We start from the raw sequence: 21522 nt of genomic DNA, 5'->3' as shown, positions 1-21522 counted from the left end.
CAAATATTTCACATATAAGAATGGGGGTTTGGGGCATCTCATTCCTGCGAGATAGTGTACCTGTTTGTTGACATCTTTCACAGTTTTTACAAAACAAGTAGACATCTCTAAATAGGGTGGCCCAATAAAGCCCACTATCCAAGACTTTTCAAGCAGTCCTCTTTGGCCCAAAATGGCCCCCACAAGCGTAATTATGACAAAATCTTAGAATCGACATCTGCTCCTTTTCAAGGACACATCTCCTAATCATTTGGTCAGAACAAAATTTCTATTGGTAGGGTTTGTCCCATACATAATATTTCGCCTCATACCTGATTTTATTCTTTATGGGTCTACTAAGGTCATTAGGCAAAATTCCCGTGACCAAGTAATTCACAATGTCAGCATACTATGGAGTCATACCTCTCATGTGGAACAACTGCTCATCAGGAAACAACTCACAGATGGGAGAGGAGTCCTCGTCTTTCACCAACCTACTTAGGTGATCAGCCACCGAATTTTCAGCTCCCCTTCGATCCTTGATTTCTAGATCGAACTCTTGGAGCAAGAGTATCCACCTTATCAGCCTCGGTTTCGACTCCTTCTTTGCTAGTAGGTATCTCAAAGCCGCATGGTCAGAAAAAACAATCACCTTAGAGCCAAGCAAATATGACCTAAATTTGTCTAAAGCAAACACAATAGCTAATAGCTCTTTTTCAATGGTTGTGTAATTGCTCTGTGCAGCATTCAACGTTTTGGAAGCATAGTGAATGACATGGCTCTTCCCATTTATTCGCTGCCCTAGAACAGCCCCTACTGCATAATTGCTTTCATCCATCATGATCTCAAAAGGCAAGTTCCAATCGGGTGGTTGAATGATGGGTGCAGTGGTTAATAAATTTTTAAGCTTGTTAAATGCTTCCTTGCACTCATCATCAAAATCGAAAGGCACATCATTTTGCAGCAAACTGGACAATGGCAGGGCAATTTTTGAAAAATCTTTGATGAACCTGCGATAAAAGCCTGCATGTCCAAGAAAAGAATGAACCTCCCTAACATTTGTAGGGTAGGGTAAACTCTCAATTAAATCAATTTTTGCCTTGTCGACTTCTATTCCTCTGGCTGAAACTACATGTCCCAACACAATACCCTCCTTCACCATAAAATGACATTTTTCATAGTTTAAGACAAGATTTGTTTCCACACACCTATTCAGAATTTTACTTAAACTATTCAAGCAGTCATCAAATGAATCACCATAAACAGTAAAATTATCCATGAACACTTCAATGCATTTTTCAATAAAATCAGAAAATATGCTCATCATGCATCTTTGAAAAGTGCCTGGAGCGTTACACAAACCAAAGGGCATTCGTCTGTAGGCGAAGGTACCGAATGGACAAGTGAATGTCATTTTCTCTTGGTCCTCCTGCGTAATAACAATCTGATAATACCTGGAGAATCCATCGAGAAAACAGAAGAAAGCCTTACCTGCTAGCCTCTCTAGCATCTGATCAATGAAGGGTAGGGAAAAATAGTCCTTTCGAGTGGCCAAGTTGAGCTTTCGAAAATCTATTACCATTCGCCAGCCACCTTGTACCCTCATGGGAATTAGTTCATTATTTTTATTTTTTACTACAATCATCCTAGTTTTCTTAGGCACAACATGAATAGGACTTACCCATTTGCTGTCTGAAATTGGATAAATTATCCCTTCATCTAACAGTTTAAGCATCTCTTTCATTACTACCTCTTTCATTACCGGGTTGAGTTTCCTTTGTGGTTCTCTAACTAGTTTGGCATCATCTTCCAAAAGGATCCTATGCATGCAAATCGAGGGGATGACCCCTTTTATGTCGGTTAGGGTCCATCTAATCGCCTCCTTATGGTCCTTTAGGACTTTGATGAGCCTCTCCTCTTGCTCCTCAGTCAACCCTTTTGCAATGATCACAGGCAATGTCTCTTTTTCGCCCAAGTAGGCATATTTTAAGTGATCAGGTAGGGTCTTTAGTTCCAGCTCCGGAGCTTGCAAAATAGAGGGTAGCAACTTTGTATGAGAAACCTTCGATTGAACATCAGAAGTACTTACCTCCTGTTCAGGTTCCGGAGTATCATAGGATGCATTGATCTCCTCCTCCCTGTCTGATTGTGCCTTATATTCCAACTCATCGTCCATGTCCTCCTCTCCAAAAACTTCCTGCACAATTGAATCGATAGTATCAATAGAGTAGATCGAATGACACTCACTAGGATATTTCATTGCATCAAAAATATTAAATTTTACAATCTCTCCGTCAAACTCGATGGAGAGGGTACCCTCGTCCACATCTATTTTGGTCTTGGCCATTTTCATGAATGGCCAACCTAATAGAAGTGGGGTTGAACTCGTGGCTGTGTCTTCTTCCATCTTCAGGATGTCAAAATCAGCTGGAAAGATCAAATCGTTAACCTGCACTAATACATCCTCAACAATCCCTTCTGGGTATGCGTTAGAACGATCAGCCAATTGAATAACAACTCTAGTCTCTTTTAACGGACCTAGTCTCAATCACAGTAAATCGAGTATGGCATGACATTAATAGATGCACCTAAGTCCATCATGGCACGCTCGATTCGTTTATTGCCAATCACACAGTGTAGGGTAAACATACCTAGATCAGCACGCTTTTCTGGCAAGGTCCTCTTGATCACGGCTGAAACGTTCTCTCCCACTCTTACCTTTTTTTCAATTCGTAGCCTCCTCTTGTTAGTGCATAACTCTTTCAAAAATTTTGCATATTTAGGGATTTGTTTTATTGTATCTAGCAAGGGAATGTTGATCTCCACATTCCTGAAGGTTTCTAACACTTCTTGTTCATATTCCTCTTTCTTTGAACTTGCCAATATGCTAGGAAAAGGTGGTACAACATTAGTAAACTTAGGGAGAGGGGGGTCCGATTTTACCTCAATGGGGCTGTTGTTTGACCCTTGTCCTTCCTCTTCTTTGGTTGCCTTCGATGGTGAACTTGGTTGGGACTGCAACTCTCTTCCGCTTCTCAACACCATCGCACTTGCATTCTCTTTCGGATTAACTACCGTTTGTGAGGGTAGTTTCCCGGAGTTCTGCGCCTCCAACTTGCTGATGGAAGTGGCAAGTTGGCTAATTTGGTTCCCCAAATTCTGAATGCTAGCTCTCATTTCCTATTGAAATTGCTGAGTATTAGTAGTGAGAGCCTTAACTATATCATCCAAAGACATACCTGAATTCGGGGGTTGGCCTTGCGTTGTGATGGGTGTTGAAAACTGGGGCTGTCGATTGAAAAATTGGGGCTGATATTTCTGTTGTCCTCCTTGGGTCACGTAGCTTAAGTTTGGATGATCTCTCCACCCCGGATTGTAATGATTGGAGTAAGGATCATACTTTCGTTTGGGCTGGCCCAGGAATCCTCCCACGGCATTGACTTGCTGCATCGGGCCATCTTATAATGATGGACACATGTTCGTAGGATGTCCAGGGATCGAACAGATACCACACACCCTAGCAGTTTGTAACTGTCCTGCTACGAGCTGCTTAACCAAAGCAGTTAAATCAGAAATCTGGTTTTCTAAATTTGCATGGCTTACCTCGTTAACACTTCTAATGGTACCTTCTATCCTTGTACCGAATTGTTGAGAATTTTCGGCCATATTGGAGATTAATTCCTTGGTCGCTTCAGGTGTCTTGTTCACTAGATCTCTTCCACTGGCTGCATCGACCATAATTCTATCCATGGGCTGAAGCCCTTCATAGAAGTATTGGATTAACAATTGTTCAGGAATTTGGTGGTGGAGACAACTAGCAACAAGTTGCTTAAACCTTTCCCAATATTCATATAATGTCTCACCACCAAACAGACGAACTCCACATATTTCTTTTCTTATATTCGTAGCCCAGGACGCAGGAAAATATTTATCTAAAAATATCCTATTCATTTCATCCCATGTGCGTACAGAACCGGGAGGGAGAATATACAACCAATCATTTGCTTTATCTCTTAAAGTAAATGGCAAGGCTATGAGTTTTACCTGGTCCTCAGTCATACCGTGGGGTTTCATGCTTGAACAGACGACATGAAATTCTTTTAGATGTTTGTGAGGGTCCTCACCTGGGAAACCATGAAACAGAGGTAATAATTGAATCAAACCAGATTTGAGTTCAAAGGCTACCTCAAGAGTGGGGTACGTGATGCATAAGGGCTGTTGGTTCATAATTGGTGCAGCCAACTCCCTTAATGTCCTCTCTCTATCAGCCATTCTTTCTACTTCTTCGAAGATGGGAAAATCACAAGTGGGTAGATCAATATCTGAGTTCACCCTTTTAGGTGAGCGATGCTTCCTTTGCTTTGCTTCCTTCCTTAAACGACGGGTGGTCCTCTCAATTTCGGTGTTGTACTGAATTTCACCTCGTTGAGAAGCACGAGTCATAAACAAGAAGATTAACAAAAGAAGGTAATAGCTAAGAAATTAACGTTGCTCCTCGGCAACGGCGCCACAATTTTGATGAGTTTGTCGAAGCCCTCTAAATTAGTACTAGTCCCACAATAAGATATTTGCAGTAAAAGTGGTACTAGGTCGAATCCCACAGGAAGCAAATCAGTAACCTCTTTGACAAATGGATACTATAATTGAGTGGGGAAATTTAATAACTAGAATTAAAAGAATAAGAAAGCACTTAAACAAACAAGAGAAAAATCAGTCTCACCGAATTCTGGTTCAAGGGTTCGGGTTGAATTGATTGGCCATCGACCCTAGGTACAATTCAGCATTCTTGCAATTCAAGCATTTAACCTTAGATTTACTAGGATAGCCATAATAAACCTTGTGTTTTCCTAATTCAGTTGACCAAACCCAGCATTCGATCAACACTTATCACCACTCAACTGGGTACGATAGCGTTCCATGTTAAACAATGAATGCATTAAGATTTGTGAAAACAGTTAAACCAAAATAACAATAATTGAGATAGCTGCAATTGTTGAATTTTGTTCCATCGATTCCTTTAGGTTGAACCATGATAAAACGTTAGTCAAAGGCTGCCATGAACAATTGACCCAAAAAGATATCAACCTAATTGCTACTTGTACCATTATTCGTGACAATTACGGATCACCGAAATCATGGATAGCAATAGGAAAATCAACATTAATTCAGTTGTCAAACTAATTAACATCAATGTCCAATAAAAATATGCACAAGAATCAATGAATACTTGAATTAGAAAGTAAGAAAATAAAGTAACTACAGAACCTCACAATGACACAATCAAACCTCCCCCTTGAACCAGAAAAAGAAGCTTAGCTACTCATGATCTGCGCAATCTCCATGCTTTTCTTCTCCATAGCCGAACTACCTTGTTGAGCTTCTTGGCCTCTTGATGATCTCTTGGATCTTGGAATGAGTGATGCTAGAGCTGGTTCGCCCCCCTCTTTATATAGCCAAAGGAGAGGGTTATTTTCCAACTCCTTCTAGGAGATCATCTTATCTGTAGGGAGTCTTGATTTTATCTTCTTTGAACTAATCCTATCATATCTCTTATCTAATCCCCAACCTTCTTATCCTTATAAGATTACATTCAAAGTTTATTAGGACTCTAGACTCTTGTATCCGAGTTGGGCTTCTCTGCTACTTGGGCTGCTTCCAGGTTCTTCTGCGAGTTGAGCTTCAGCTGTTAAATGGGCCTGGCTACGACGTTGCTCCGACTTCGGGCCCAGTTTCGTACTCGATGCGGACCGAACCAGTCAATTCTGAAAACATAAAAGTTGTGGGTCTTTCGTTCTTCTTTCTAATGCTTCTTGAATTTCCCAATTCAGAGTCCGGAGTTGTGAGTTAGACCCAGATCACTAACTATCGCCGAAACTGTGCAAAATCGCCCGAATTGGAATGTTTCCTTCCAATTGCCTTCTTTATTGCCCTGAATCGAAATACAAGAGTAATGAGTGCATTTAAGTGTTAAAATAATGAAAAACATGAAAATTAGGGGACAAAAATAGGGTTCTTTTCAGTCTCATCAAAGGGTCTTACACAGAAACATACCACATAAAATTAAACAAACATGTAATTTATTCATTTCGACTAAATGTCTAAAGTACAACAAAACTGATTGGAGCTAAGGGCATACAAAACTTTCTAACAACTCGAGCTCCGAGCTGAACGACCAATAGCTCGGCCCAGTTGGCGACCTCCTCGGTGTATACCACGCTCTTGCTCTTGAGGAGGTTGTACTTCAGAGTTAGGATGCTCCGAACTGCCCCCTTGCTACCCGAAGAAGTGGCAACAGCAGGGGTGGGCTCCAAAGATGTTTCCTCCTCAGGCACGCAGAGCAGGGAGACCCTTCCAGGTTCCTCCTCCATCAGATTGATCATTGGAGGTTGCACAGTAGAGGGCTGCTCGGGCTAAGGGACGGTAGCCTGCGGAGACTCAATGTGAGGTTTTTTGACAGCTCACTTTTTCTACCCCTTCATCCTTCCGAGGAGGTCATTCATAGGAAGCTTCATGGTTGTTGTAACATAAGCAAAAGGTCACAAACAACATCAAAACAAAACAAAAGCAGTACAAAAGTAACAACCTAGAAGGACTCAGACCGGCCTACACGAGCTTGTCCTCAGTCACATAGTCCGCGAACTTGAGACTGAGCTCTGCCCAGGATTGGAGCGCTTCCCTTGTCTTCAAGTCCAGCCTGACATCAGGATCCTGTGTTAGACAGTTTTGTATGCCCTTAGCTTCAACCAAGATGATGTAGTTTATGAGTTTATTGTAAATGAATAAAAGTGCATATTTGATTCATGTTCCCTTGCTATGTTTCTATGTAATACCCTTAAACTGGACATTTAATGGGACTCGTGTTAATTTAGAATGTTCATAGCCAGTGGGTCAGACTGGAGAGACTATCCTGACAAGGCTGACACTGTGGTGCCACCAAGTCGGTTGGGGTGGCCTTTCTCAACTGCCAGGGAGAGACCCTAGGCACATACAGTGTAGGATTAATTGAATCTTTGAACTGGACCAGATTTCCAGTATTGCCCTAGACGTTGGAGATTGATGGGCAAAACTGAAAATTTATACCCGACCCCTAGACTTGATTATGATACTGCACTAGGTGTCGAATTGGGTTGTCTTTGATGTACCAATTAATGAGATCCTTAGCGGGGATCAAAACCTGGGTATGTTGGGACAGTCTGAGAATTCACCTGAGCGGGTGATCATAGTGATAGGATCAGCCCCTTTATCAGACAAAGGTAATTATCGGGGATGCACTCTCACTGATGGAAACCAAGACTACTGGCAGCCGATTTCAATCGTTGAGATTTGTTTTGCAAAATATATTTTATATGGGATATAAAAGTATATATATTATGGTTTCGAAATGATTTGCAAAAAAGTTTTAATTCCCAGGATCCATATAAGCAGAGAGTGCAACACTGTTCCTTGCAGCCGAGGGAGAGGTCATCTCTTGTCGGGCAGTGTATGATCATTATGGGCTGAGAGGTTAAGTGTAAAACCATTGAGGATAATACCTGATGGGCTAATCTTGCATCTGTTCACAGTCCCTAGGTGTTACAGGGTGGCTTGGCCCAAGGATCACTTAGGGTAAGTGTTGGGCCCATACAGCCCATGAGATGGGTTTTAGGGGGTGCACTGTCCATAACAGTGTATTCGGCTAGGCCTTGTAACAAAGGTTGGGCTGAACCCATGTGGCTGAAGTGTAGATCAATGTTTGGGTCCCATGCCATACAAGGAAGCCCAACTAGGCAGCATTTTGGAAGGCTAAGTGAATACATAAACTTAAATGGGCCTTAAGCCCATTTCGAACTGGGCTGGTTTGTCCAGTCAATTAAAAAGGGGCGAATTCTGAGATGGATCAGCTGATAGGATTGGGCCCAGACCCTATCCACTTAGAGAGTCCAAGATCTAAATAAGATTTAGATCTGTAAGCCTCTTAACTAGATTAGGAGATGGCTGATCTGATCTGCAGATAAGATAAGGGTTATCCCTTATCACTTATAGGGACTTCTAATCCAAATATGATTTGGATCAGCAACTCCTAATGGAATTAGGAGCTGATCCCTTTAAGATTATAAAAAGAGGATGGGGCAGCAGCCTTTTGAGATGTAACCAACACATTCTTGTCTTCAGAGCTGAAATCACAAGAAGAGATAATTCTGCACCCTACGAATACTCTCTTGCCGCCTCCTTCCTGTAGCTGCCGCCTCCAGCAGTTCGATCTCCTACTCTCTATAGGAGTAATCAAGATTTGATCTTGGTACCAATCTTTTGCATAAAATATTGATTGGAGCTGTATTCACAAGCCATCCTATTGATTCTTGCGAAGGATCATGTTCTTTTGGAAGAACACTGCTGATTCTGCTCCATCCTGCACTGCGCCATCTTTAGTGGGAGCAGATTTTGGATCCTTCCTTGGGTGTGAACACCTCCATTGGGAGATACTGTTTCTCCATATCAGGTATAATCCCTTCCTACACCTTTTGGTTCAAATCTGGTTCAGTTTATGGTTCAATAATGATCTTTGAAAATATAATTTTTTAAATAGGGAATGCGATTCCCAATTAAAGGGAGAGAAAATTTTTTGAAATTTGCCCCCTTATTCCGCAATCTTTGGGCGTTCATGTGATGGATATCCTTTTCCTTCATCCTAGATGGCCGCCCTCCAGTGAAGGGATGAGAGATCCATCATATGGATAGCCGAACCCTGTAGGTAGGTATGGCTAAATTTCAAAATTTTCTCTCTTCAATATGGTAATCACATTCTCTATTTTAGAAAACTACATTTTGAAGGATCAGTCTTGAACCCTAAACCGGACCAGATCTATAAACCAAAAGGTAAGAGAGGGATATACCTGATACGGAGTAACAGTAACTCCCAACGAAGGTGTTCATGCCCAAGAAAAATGCCAAAGACTGCTCCCACTAAAGATGACACAGTGTAGGGTGGAACAGAATCAATAGGTGGTTCTTCCCAAGAATCGAACTCTTTAGCAAGAATTTGATGGAGGGTGAGTGAGCACGACTTCATATCAGTTTTTAACCAAAAACTAATATCAAAAGCACTTCTTAATCGCTCCTATAAGTGGAGAACGAACTGGCAATGGTGGCAGCAGGAGGAGAAGGCAAGAGCAGAAAACGGCGTCAGTGTCACTAGAGTTGTCTTCTCTCTTGTCTCTATAATCTGAATTGTGTGTTTGGGGTTCACCCCCTTCCTCCTTTTATAGCCTAAAGAGAGCTTCTCCTAATCTCATTAGGAGTTTCCTAATTCAAATCCTTATTTGAATCTGGACTCTCTTTAGGAGATCCTTATCTCATCTGCAGATAAGGATCAGCCCTCCTAATCTTATTTGGAGTTTCATAATCCAAATCTTTATTTAGATCTAGACTCTCTGAGTGGATAGGGATAACTCCCTATCCTATTTGCTGATCTAAATCCCAGAACCGCTACTCTTTAAATAATCATATTATACCAGTTCAAACTAGGCTTTAGGCCCATTAATTCCATGTGCTCACATATCCTCCAAACTGCTGCCTAGTTGGATATCCTTGTATGGTGTGGGACTCAAATATTGATCTACACATCAGCCACATGGGTTCAGCCTAGCCTCTATTACAAGGCCTGGCCGAATTCACTATAGGAAACAGTGAACCCCTGAGCCCATCACCATGGGCTCTTAATGGGCCCAACACTTACACTAAGTGGTCCCTGGGTCAAGCCACCTTATAAAAACCCAAGCACTGTGGGCAGATGTAAGATTAGCCCATCAAGTATTACCCTCAATGGTCTTACACTTAACCTCTCAGTCCATAATGATCAAACACTGCCTAACAAGAGAGGACCTCTCCCTCAGCTTCAAGGAACAGTGTTGCACTCTCTACTCACATGGATCCCGGGAATTAAAACCTTTTGCAAATATTTTGAAACCGTAATATATATATGTATGTATATATTTATATAAATATATTTTGCAAAACAAATTTCAACGATTGAAATCAGTTGCCGGCAGCTTTGGTTTCCATCAGAGAGAGTGCATCCCCGATCATTCACTTTGTCCGACAAAGGGGCTGATCCTGTCACTATGATCACTCACTCAGATGAATTCTCAGACTGTCCCAACATACCCAGGTTTTGACCCCCTCTAAGGATTTCACTGATTGGCATATCAAAGACAGCCCAATCCGGCGCCTAGTGTAGTATCATAATCGAGTCTAGGGGTTAGGTGTAACATTCCAGTTTTGCCCATCAATCTCCAAGGTCCAGGGCAATACTGGAATTCTGGTCCGGTTTAGGGTTTCAAGAAAACCCATAGTGCATGTACCTCAGGTCTCATCCTGGCAACTGAAACAAGCCACCCCAATCAACTTGGCAACACATCAGTGTCAACCTTGGCAGGATAAATCTCCCTAGATCTATCCAATGACTGTGGAGATTCTAAACTAACACGAGTCTCATATGTGTCCAGTTTAAGGGTATTACACAGAAACACACCATAATAACACGAATCAAATATGTACTTTATTCATTTACATTAAATGTCATAAGGTACACCATTCTGATTGGAGCTAAGGGCATACACTGTCTAACAGCTCCCACTTGCACTTAGATCCAATCGGGTACAAGCCGGTGTCCTAGACTTTCCTCGTGTTTCTCAAACACTTTCTGTGTCAGTGGCTTGGACAATGGGTCTGCCACATTCTCCGCTGATGCTACCTTTTAACATCAATCTCCTGTAGATCTAGTGTTGTCACACAACAGTGGAATGGGTGGTGTGCGGAATTCCAAATTCCAGAATGAACACCTTCATTCATTAGGCAGCATCACTTACGACAATGTGTTCGGCTTGGGTTGTGCACTACTAAGGGCATACACTATCTAATATCCAGTGGGTCGGGAAAGGCCACCCCTCAGTGTTACGGGCTAAAAAGTAGCCCCTTTTCCAGGACGGGACTCTGTTCGGGAGTTCGTGTAAAAGCTTGTAGCCCGAACGTGGGGACAAGTAGTAAATTTGCTTGTGCTCAGGTAGAACATAGGAGGAATTCCTTTTTATTGAAAAGATGGAAGAGAAGATGTCGAGGTCAAGGGGTATGTTATAATCATGGAAGAGCGAGATGGTTCCTACTAGGTTACGAATGGAGTTCGGATGTAACTGATCTATGGTGATATTGAAGATCTTTATGACCTCTATGATCAGGGGGTGAAGTGGGAGACGAAGGCCAGCCGCGAGTTGTTCATCTAAGATCACGATCTTGTCGTAACCGTGCTCCGAGGGAAAATTACCCAAGGGAAGGCTATATACATTATCGCTCGGAAGCCTATACCGAGCTACTAAGGTCTGGAGCTTGTCCACGGTCATCATCGTTGGACCAAAGTTGTCTGGCTGCCGACCTCGATGCGAGGTGGACGCCAAACCACCTAAGGCCTCTTGCGCCTCCCGAAGTGATTCCACCTCGAGAGGACCGCGGACTGCTCCTTGACCCGAAGTAACTTCTTCGATGAAGCGATCTATGACCTGAGCTGAGGTATCCACCTCGGCCCATGCGAAATCACCACGTTCATCTAAAATACTATCGAAACTAGACATTACGAAGAAAAGACAAATCAAAAAAGGAGAGCTAGGGAAGACTAACCAAAGAAAGACCGAACTGAAAGAAGACATCGGACTAGAGAAACCGAGCTAAGAAGCTTCCTCGGGCCCCCTATTTATAGCCAGTATGTCCAAAAATCAACGGTCGAGATTGAAGCAATCTAATGGCTCCTAGGAAAACCGGCTGTGTGACCCCCGAGGTTGAAATCAGTTTAGCACATTTTTTTACATATGCGGAGTTTATAGATCGCGTGACATCCGCACATACACTAGACGCGACCTGGGTTACTTCTGGTTGAGCCGAATAGCCAAACAAGTCTAACCAGTGATTCGTCCAACAAGCCACCCAAAATTCGGGCCAAATCCGCTTGTCATGAACTCCCCACACCAGGTCGAAACCCCTGACTCGGGGAGCGGGGGAAATTGATGAAGGGTGATTTGGCCTGACCTAGTAAAGAGAGGACACATGGACACAACCTGACCAAGATATGACAACTCAGCTTAACATAGCCAGTCCGTAGCAGATCGAGCTCGGGTACCCAACCATCCCGATCTAAAATGACCTCAGGACAAGCTCACCTTGAGACGAGATCGACTCGGTACCAGATCGCAACAAGAACACCTCGATGCCAAGGCACTTCGGCATTCAACCCAGTTCGGGACTTAAAGACATCAGTTCGGGGTTACTGACATGCCACTACATGGTGATCCTGAAAACCCCTCCAATGGATCCTGGGCTTCACGAGATCACGCCGTGTAACAGCTAGCATTATCCCCCCGCCCAATTAGCATTATCTTCCAACTTACACGAAAATGGATCCTATCATGACGAGGATCCTGGAACCGATCCGTAAAACCTACGATGACTCCATTATATAAAGATTCCACCCCCGGTGGTTCAAGGTACACGTGATTTATGTGCTCTCTAGCTCTCTACATTCTTAAGCTATTTTTAGCTCGCAACAAGTATACTGACTTAAGCATCGGAGCAACCTCACTAGGCTAGCAACCCCGGGTTCTCTGATCCTCTTGCAAATCAACTATTTGCCATCTGCCTGGAAGCCAGATCACCTCCAGCAGGGAGCAGCTAGATCGCGCAACATCAGCATCCATGCATTTCATACATAAGATGACCGATTCTCGGGTTGAATGGTTCAACTGTCGGAATCAATAATATTTTGAAAACATTATTTGAATCCTATAGCCGAATGTCTACAACCCTATACATGCTAACTTGATTTTGAAAAGATGAAATTCTACAATGTTCTCAATATGTAGAAAAGTTTTTTAATTATTCCATCCTTGCTTGTTTAAGAGCAGTATCCTTTTACACTTCCTACACATATATGCACTGCCAGGGAAATATTCTGAGGAAACCTTTGGATATTTCAATGAGTAAATACCAACAAAAAATGCTTATAGAAGAGAGAAACGCATTGGATCAAAGAGTAAGGAATTTGGCCAGCACTCAGCAGCTTAAGAGATTGGCTATTACTTTGGGGAAGTAAAAATTCATTCACCCTTAAATGCTGGAGGTAGAATTGAGGGGAATCAAACAAACAAACAACCCTAAATTTCTTGATTTCATCAAGAGGTACAATTTGGTATGAAGATGCCAACTGGCTCAATTGGCAAGGTTCCTAGCTGGTTGTAATGGAGTATTGGGTCGAGTCCTGCCTTTATAAGATTGGGGATGGGCTACCCCTCTATCTTCCCCAGGTTGTATAGCCACATGGAGGGAAGAAAAAGTACAATTTCTTCTTCTTTCTCTTTATAAATCGAGCTAGCATTTCTTTATCAATGAGATCAACTCGATGACAATAATTAAGCCCAATTTAACATTGTATAGGATTGAAAACATCAGTGGAGGAGAAATGGCATCTTATATATATTGGTTGTTGGCTTCTAAGAACACATACGCATTTGTGGGATGCTCACAATGCATCTAGTGCCTATAAACAAGGATACCTTATTAAAAATGTTTTGACAGAAACCCGAAAATTATATATGTATATATCATGATGAGTGAAGATGACGGTTGACAATAATTAAGCCCAATTTAACATTGTATAGGATTGAAAACATTAGTGGAGGAGAAATGACATCTTATATATATTGGTTGTTGGCTTCTAAGAACACATACGCATTTGTGGGATGCTCACAATGCATCTAGTGCCTATAAACAAGGATACTTTATTGAAAATGTTTTGACAGAAACCTGAAAATTATATATGTATATATCATGATGAGTGGAGATGGTGAAACAAATAATGTGGGTCAATCAAATAACACTGGAGATGACGGTTGACATGTCACAGAGCAGCATCGTATTCTGATTCATGGGGGACAGCGTCGGCTCATGAACTTTTCCTTCCCCAAAAGCCTTATCACAAGCTTGAATGGCTTCATAGGCAAGCGAAGCTAGCACGTTCACATCGTCATAAGAACCTGTTTCTAGGTTGTTGAGTGCAGTCTGAAGGGAGGCAACGCCATTCTCATACTCGGTCTCACACAGGAGGAGCGCTTTCTTCAGGTTATCATCAGTATTATTGTTATTATTAGTGCCATTCAGCAATTGCTTTATGTATCCTAGGGTTTCCGTTGCGTTTTTCTCAGCCAATTCCACAGAGATGCGGGCGAGGTCTGTAACTTCTGCCGACGGGGAACGTGGATCAGAATTAAGAGCCTTCGTACAAAATGTGTAGTCTTTAGATTTGGTACACACACTCTCAACCAACGAAGGGGGATCGGTTATGGTTGTACCCAATGCTGAAACCGATGATGATGATGATGATGAATTTCGGAGGAAGAGGAAGAAAAGGAGATGTAGAAGGAGGAGGTGAAAACGAGAATAGAGGAGAGAGGCCATACGATCTTTTTCTTTCTCAATTCTGATGTAGGGCGAGCTCAGGGCGCTCTCTCTCTCTCTCTGTTGTTAGTGCAATAGGTCCTAGTTTAATTAAATTTATATTTGTTTAGTACAGGAAAAGGCGCGTATTGATTGATGATGTTAATTCAATAGTTGCAACAACAACATGAAAAAAAGAAAATTAGTAAAGAAAATTAGTAAACCGTTCTGATAACTGTTAATTACAAATTTAATGGTAAAAAAAAGAAAAATTAGTAAAGAAGTAACTGCTGATTACCCCGTTTTGGAAGAGGGGATCAGTATTAGGCTGGCAGGTTGGTTATTTCTTTTGCTTTGTTTAGAAGTTAGAAATTTAGAATACGACCAATTCCGGTGCATTTGGAAGAGAATTGATAAATATGATCGGGATTAATTGGCTCAGTATTTAGGTATTAAAGTTAATCTTTAGGGTGACACGTCACCCGTGGATTAGGACAGGTGGCAAGTTACAACGCCCTCCCATGGATTCAAATCCAAATCAGTGTCCGTTTGAGAAGGGATCTGCTCCTCACAAATGGGCGCCTCATAGTCACATCTGCCATGCATCGGGAATATCTCCGGTTAATAATAACTTAAAAGTAAAAGTATGGAGATGTTACCAATGCATGGTAGAATGTGCGTGTGAAGTCGGTTTGAGGTACCCTGTGTGAGGAGAAGATTCGGTCTCTGTTCGTTTTAGGTGGGCTTTCACATAGCAGCGAGGTGGACCTCACCTGCAAAGCCCATAAGCCATGTTTGTTTTTTTTAGAAAACAGAAATTGAGAAAGAAGACAAGAACAAACCAAAACAACAGACAAAGAGAAAGAAAAGAGAAAAAGGGAAATTTCTCGATTAGTACCTGTACTTTGGGCTTAGTGCCACTTTGGTCCCCGAAATTTAAAACGCGACAATTTAGTATCCGAATTTTCAAAATGTGTCAATCTATTACCTGTTATTAACTAATCTGTTAACCAACCATTAAGTGACATTTGAAAAGACATAATGTCATTTGACTGTCATCTAATTTTCTTTATCAACCATCCATATATTGATAAAAAATGAAGTCTCAAATCCTTGCTTCTTCTATTCAAAATGTTGGGGTTACGTCTTAGTGGGCATTCTGGTGACCCCAACTTTCTAAAGGGATAGGATATCCATCATATGGATGCCCAAATCTTGCAGAATGGACTGGGCGAATTTCAAACATTTCTCCCATCTTTGTAGGGAATCGAATTTCCTATTTTAGAAAAACATATTTTTCAAGGATCAATCTTAAACCATTATCAAACTAGATATGAACCAAAAGGAGTAAGAGGGAGGATGTACCTGATACAGAGAAACAATATCTCCCAATGGAGGTATTCACGCCTAAGGAAGGATCCAACATCTGCTCCCACTGAAAATGGCACAGTGTAGGATGGAGCAAAATCAACAATGTTCTTCCAAAAGAATATGACCCTTCACAAGAATCAACATGATGGCTTGTGAATACAGCTCCAATCAATTTTTTCCCCAAAAAATTGGTATCAAGATCAAATCTTGATTACTCCTGTAGAGAGAAGGAGATCGAATTGCTGAAGGCGGCGGCTACAGGAAGGAGGTGGCAAGAGAGTATTCGCAGGGTGTAGAACTCTCTCTTCTTGTGATTTCAACTCTGAAGACAAGAATATATTGGTTGCATGTCAAAAGACTACCGCCCCTCTCCTCCTTTTATAGACTTAAAGGGATCAGCTCCTAATCCCATTAGGAATTATTGATCCAAATCATATTTGGATTAGAAGTCCCTTTAAGTGATAAGGGATAACCCTTATATTATCTGTAGATCAGATCAGCCATCTCCTAATCTAATTAGGAGGCTTCCAAATCTAAATCTTATTTAGATCTTAGACTCTCTAAGTGGATAGGGTCTGGGGTCCTATCAGCTGATCCATCTCAGAATTTGCCCCTTTTTAATTGACTAGTCAAACCTGCCGAGTTTGAAATGGGCTTAAGGCCCATTTAATGTTATGTATTCACTTAGCCTTCCAAACTGATGCCTAGATGGGCTTCTTTGTATGGCATGGGACCCAAACATTGATCTACACATCAGCCACATGAGTTCGGCCCAGCCTTTGTTACAAGGCCTGGCCGAATACACTATTATGGACAATGCACCCCCTGAAACTCATCTCATGGGCTCTATGGGCCCAACACTTACCCTAAGTGGTCCCTGGACCAAGCCACCTTGTAACACCCAAGGACTGTGGACAGATGCAAGATTAGCCCATCAGGTATTATCCTCAATGGTCTTTCACTTAACCTCTCAGCCCATAATGATCACACACTGCCTGACAAGAGAGGACCTCTCCCTCGGCTGCAAGGAACAGTGTTGCACTCTTTGCTTACATAGATCCAGGGAATTAAAACCTTTTGCAAATCATTTCGAAGCCATAATATATATACGTTTATATCTCATATAAAATATATTTTGCAAAACAAATCTCAACGATTAAAATCGACTGTCGGTAGTCTTGGTTTCCATCAGTAAGAGTGCATCCCTGATCATGTCACTATGATCCTGTCCGACAAAGGGGCTGATCCTGTCACTATGATCACCCACTCGGATGAATTCTCAGACTGTCCCAACATACCCCGGTTTTGACCCCCGCTAAGGATCTCACTGAATGGTATATCAAAGACAGCCCAATCCAACACCTAGTGCAGTATCATAATCGAGTCTAGGGGTCGAGTGAAACTTTCCAATTTTGCCCATCAATCTCCAGGGTCTAGGGCAATACTGAAAATCTGGTCCAATTCATAGATTCAATTAATCCTACACTGTATGTGCCTAGGGTCTCACCCTAGCAGCTGAGACAGGCCACCCCAACCGACTTGGTGGCACCACAGTGTCAGCCTTGTTAGGGTAGGTCTCCCCAGACCAACCCACTGGCTATGAACATTCTAAACTAACACGAATCTCATTAAGTGTCCAGTTTAAGGGTATTACACAGAAACATACCAAGGGAACATGAATCAAATTTGCACTTTTATTCATTTACAATAAACTCATAAAGTACATCATCTTGATTGAAGCTAAGGGCATACAAAACTGTCTAACAGCTCCCACTTGCACTTAGGTCCAATCAGGTACAAGCCAGAGTCTCATGCTTTCCTTGTGTTTCTCAAACACTTTCTATGATAGTGGCTTCATCAATGTGTCTGCTACATTTTTCGTTGACGCTACCTTCTGAATTAGGATGTCCCCTCTACCAACAATCTCCCGCAGTACATGGTACTTCCTCTCGATGTGCTTCAACTTCGAGTGGGCTCGTGGCTCATTGCCTGAGCAATGGCTCCATTGTTGTCACACAACAATAGGATGGGTGATGTGCTGGATGGAACTATTCCCAACTCGTGAACAAACTTTTTCATCCACACGGCTTCTTTGGTAGCCTCACATGCGGCAATGTACTCGGCCTCGATCGTGGAGTCTGCAGTGGACCCTTGTTTGCTGCTTTTCCAACAAACAACACACGATCCTATCGTGAAAACATATCTAGATGTAGACTTTCTATCATCTGGATCTGACTAGAAATCGGCATATGTATACCCTTGGATCTATAGTGAGCTACCATCGAATACTAGACAAAACTCTTTTGTCCTTCGAAGGTACTTAAGTATGTTTTTCACAACAGTCCAATGCTCCTACCCTGTGTTGGACTGAAATCTTCTTACTACACTCACTACCTGACAAATGTCAGGACGAGTGCACAGCATGGCATACAAGATGCTTCCTACGGCAGAGGCATAGGGAATGTCTTTCATGCCATGAATCTCTTCAGAAGTCTTGGGAGACATCTTCTTGGAAAGAGTGACTCCGTGCCTGAAAGGAACATTTCCTTTCTTGGAGTTCTCCATGCTATATCTTTTGACTATTTCATCAATGTAAGCAGATTAGGATAATCCTATTATCCACTTCGATCTATCTCTATGGAGTCGAAAACCCAATATATAGGAGGCTTCTCCAAGATCTTTCATGGAGAGTTGCTGTGAAAGACATACTTTCACCGTAGTTAACATTCCTACATCATTCCCAATGAGTAGAATGTCATCTACATACAAAACCAAGAATGTAACCTTATCTCCACTGTACTTCCTATAGACACAGGGTTCATCCGGATTCTGCTCAAAGTCAAACGATTTGATAGCAGAGTCAAAACGGATGTTCCAACTTCTAGAAACTTTCTTAAGTCCATAAATGGATCTATTAAGTTTACATACCTTGTTTTCCTAACCTGCAATAATAAAGCCTTGCGGCTGCTGCATATAGATATCTTCAGTAAGATCTCAATTCAAGAATGCAGTTTTGACATCCATCTGCCAAATCTCATAATCATGGTATGCTGCTACAGCTAGCAAGATTCTAGTGGATTTAAGCATTGCCAGGGATTTAAAGGTTTCCTCATAATTGATGCCCTCTTTCTGAGTGCACTCTTTCGCCACCAGATGAGCTCTAAAGGTCTCAACCCTACCATCAGAGCCCTTCTTCCTCTTGTAAATCCATTTGCAACCGATTGCATTTACCGCGGAGGATGGATCTACTAGAGCCCAGACTCCATTGGTCTCCATTGAGTCCATCTCTGCTCTCATGTCCTCCACCCACTTCTGGGAATCTATGTCCAACATAGCTTCCACGTAGGTCACGGGATCCTCGTCACTAGTCAAGGTTTCCACTAGATAACTATCCTGATCATAACCATAACGAACTGGTGGCCTGGATACCCGAGTGGATCTTCTATGTTGGTCACTACCTAGAACTTGTGGGACATCTCCCACTACTCCTGAGCTCTCCTCATCAAGAACAATTTCCTGACGATGGGTGTCCAGGATGTAATCGGTTTCCAAGAATTGTGCATTTCGACTGCAGAACACTTTCTGCTAACTTGGGTCATAGAATAGGTAACCTACAGAGCCTTTTGGGTAGCCTACAAATAGGCAACGTCTGGTCTTGGAATCCAACTTGTCTGCACTCGTTCCTTTAACGTGTGTTGGACAACCCCAAATCTTCAAGTGTTTGACACTTGGTTTCTTTCCGGTCCAAAGTTCATATGGAGTATTTGGAACCGATTTGGTTGGAACCCGATTCAGCACGTAAATCACAGTCTCTAATGCGTAACCCCAAAGGATGTGGGTAACTCTGAGTGTATGAGAAGCGACCGGACCATATCCAATAAAGTCCTATTCCTCCTCTCTGAAACACCATTAAGTTGTGGGGTAGCAGGAGGAGCTAATTGTGATACTATCCCATTGTCCTTTAAGTAGTCCCTGAATTCGTCAAAGAGATACTTGCCACCTCGATCTGATCAAAGGGCTTTAATTTCTCTCCCTAACTGTTTCTCGACCTCTTGTCTGAACTCTTTGAACTTTTCAAAGGATTCAGACTTGCGTCTCATTGGGTACACGTAACCATATCGTGAAAAATCATCTGTTAAGGTGATGAAATACACGTGTTGATTTCATGTCCTAACACTCAGGGGACCATATACATCAGTATGTATTAGGTCAAGTGTGGTTGTACATCTTTCAAGCTTACCGTTAAATGGCTGTTTCGTCATCTTGCCTTGTGGGCAAGGCTCGCAGGTGGGAAGATCTTCCACAGTTAGAAAATCCAAAGGACCATCCTTTACAAACCTTGTGATTCAGTCAACACCGATGTGGCCAAGTCGGTAATGCCACAAACACATGGGATTAACTATATCACGGGCTCTCTTCTTGGGATTTCAGCCGATGCAGTTTTGGTTATGTGAGTTTCTAGAGAAGGATGTAGAACATAGAGATTGTTCTCCAATTCCCCGTATGCGATGAATCTGTTATTTCTTTTAATAGTAATTGTATTACTAAAGAAGACATAATAACCATCTGCACATAGTTTTGAGACATAAATCAAATTTCTCTTTAAATTTTGTACATAAAGACAATCTTTTAGTACAATTGTTCCTTCTCTAAACAATAATTCCCCAGTTCCTATGGTCGTGGCTGCAACAGTTGCAGTTGTCCCCAAGTAGTGTGTGACTTCTCCTTCACTCGGCCTTCTGCTTACCTTGAACCCCTGCAGTGAATTACACGCAGGAGTTGAAGCCCCGGAGTCAATACACTAGGATGCAGAAGCTACCAATAAATTGGTTTCTATAACACAAGTTTCAAAATTACCTTTCTTGGATTCCAGGTAGGCAGGACAGTTCCTTTTCCAGTGGCCGGCCTTCTTGCAGAAGTGACAGGCATCCAATGCTTTGTCTTTCTTCTGCTTCTTACCCTTAGTGACTTTCTTCTGAGGCTTCTTTGCCTTCCTCTTTCTCTTGCCTGTCTTGCTAGCTTCAACAAGCATAGCTACAGGCTCATCCTTTCTAATTAGTTCTTTGGCTCTTTGCAACATATTGTTGATCTCTTGCAAGCTGACATTTAGCGTGTTCATATTATAGTTCATAATGAACAGATTAAATGAAGGAGTCAAAGAATTAAGGATAGCATCTATCTGGGTTGCAAGGTCCACCCCGGATCCAAGAGCCTCCAATTCATTGATGTATCCCATCATCCGAAGACAATGGTCATGAACTTGTTAGCCCTCGGTCATTTGTGCGGTCATGAACTGTTTCAAGACCTTTTGTCGAGTAGAACGATTCTGCTCTTCATACATCATCCTGAGACTGTCCAATATGTCCTTGGCATGTTCGATCTGATCGAACTGCCTCTGTATTGGGGTGTCCGAGGAGGCAATGATGTAACACTGGGCAAGGGAGTTTTTCCCCTCCCAGTCTTGATAGTCTCTCCTTCGGGCCTCATAAGCCCTATTGCCCGGACACTCCGGGGCAGGATTCTTTGCCACTCTGTCTAGCTGTTTAGAAGCTAGGACCAACATAAGGTTCCTGTACCAGTCGGCATAGTTTGGGCCCTTAAACTTGTTGTCATCAAGAAGCTTTGCAAAAGATCCGTTTGCCACTTTCTGATAAAAGAGCAAACATCAATCCACAGCCTAATTTGATTCATGTTCATTACATAGATATGGATTTTAAT

General features: G+C 42.2%; 1 protein-coding gene across 1 annotated transcript in view; it reads right to left on the bottom strand.

The window, feature by feature from the left end:
• Positions 1 to 13866: 13866 nt before the first annotated feature.
• Positions 13867 to 21522, bottom strand: part of LOC148874351 (pectinesterase inhibitor-like) — a 41841-nt gene continuing 34185 nt past the window's right edge. Inside the window, exon 2 of the mRNA XM_088960863.1 lies at positions 13867 to 14354. Within this exon, the coding sequence (XP_088816989.1) occupies positions 13867 to 14354 (488 nt within the window). The remainder of the gene's footprint in view (positions 14355 to 21522) is intronic.

The sequence above is a fragment of the Nelumbo lutea genome, chromosome 1 (assembly GCF_056320005.1).
Source record: "Nelumbo lutea isolate HS-2025 chromosome 1, American lotus-T2T, whole genome shotgun sequence".
Taxonomy (NCBI): Eukaryota; Viridiplantae; Streptophyta; class Magnoliopsida; order Proteales; family Nelumbonaceae; genus Nelumbo; species Nelumbo lutea.
This window is presented reverse-complemented; position numbering and strand designations above follow the sequence as displayed.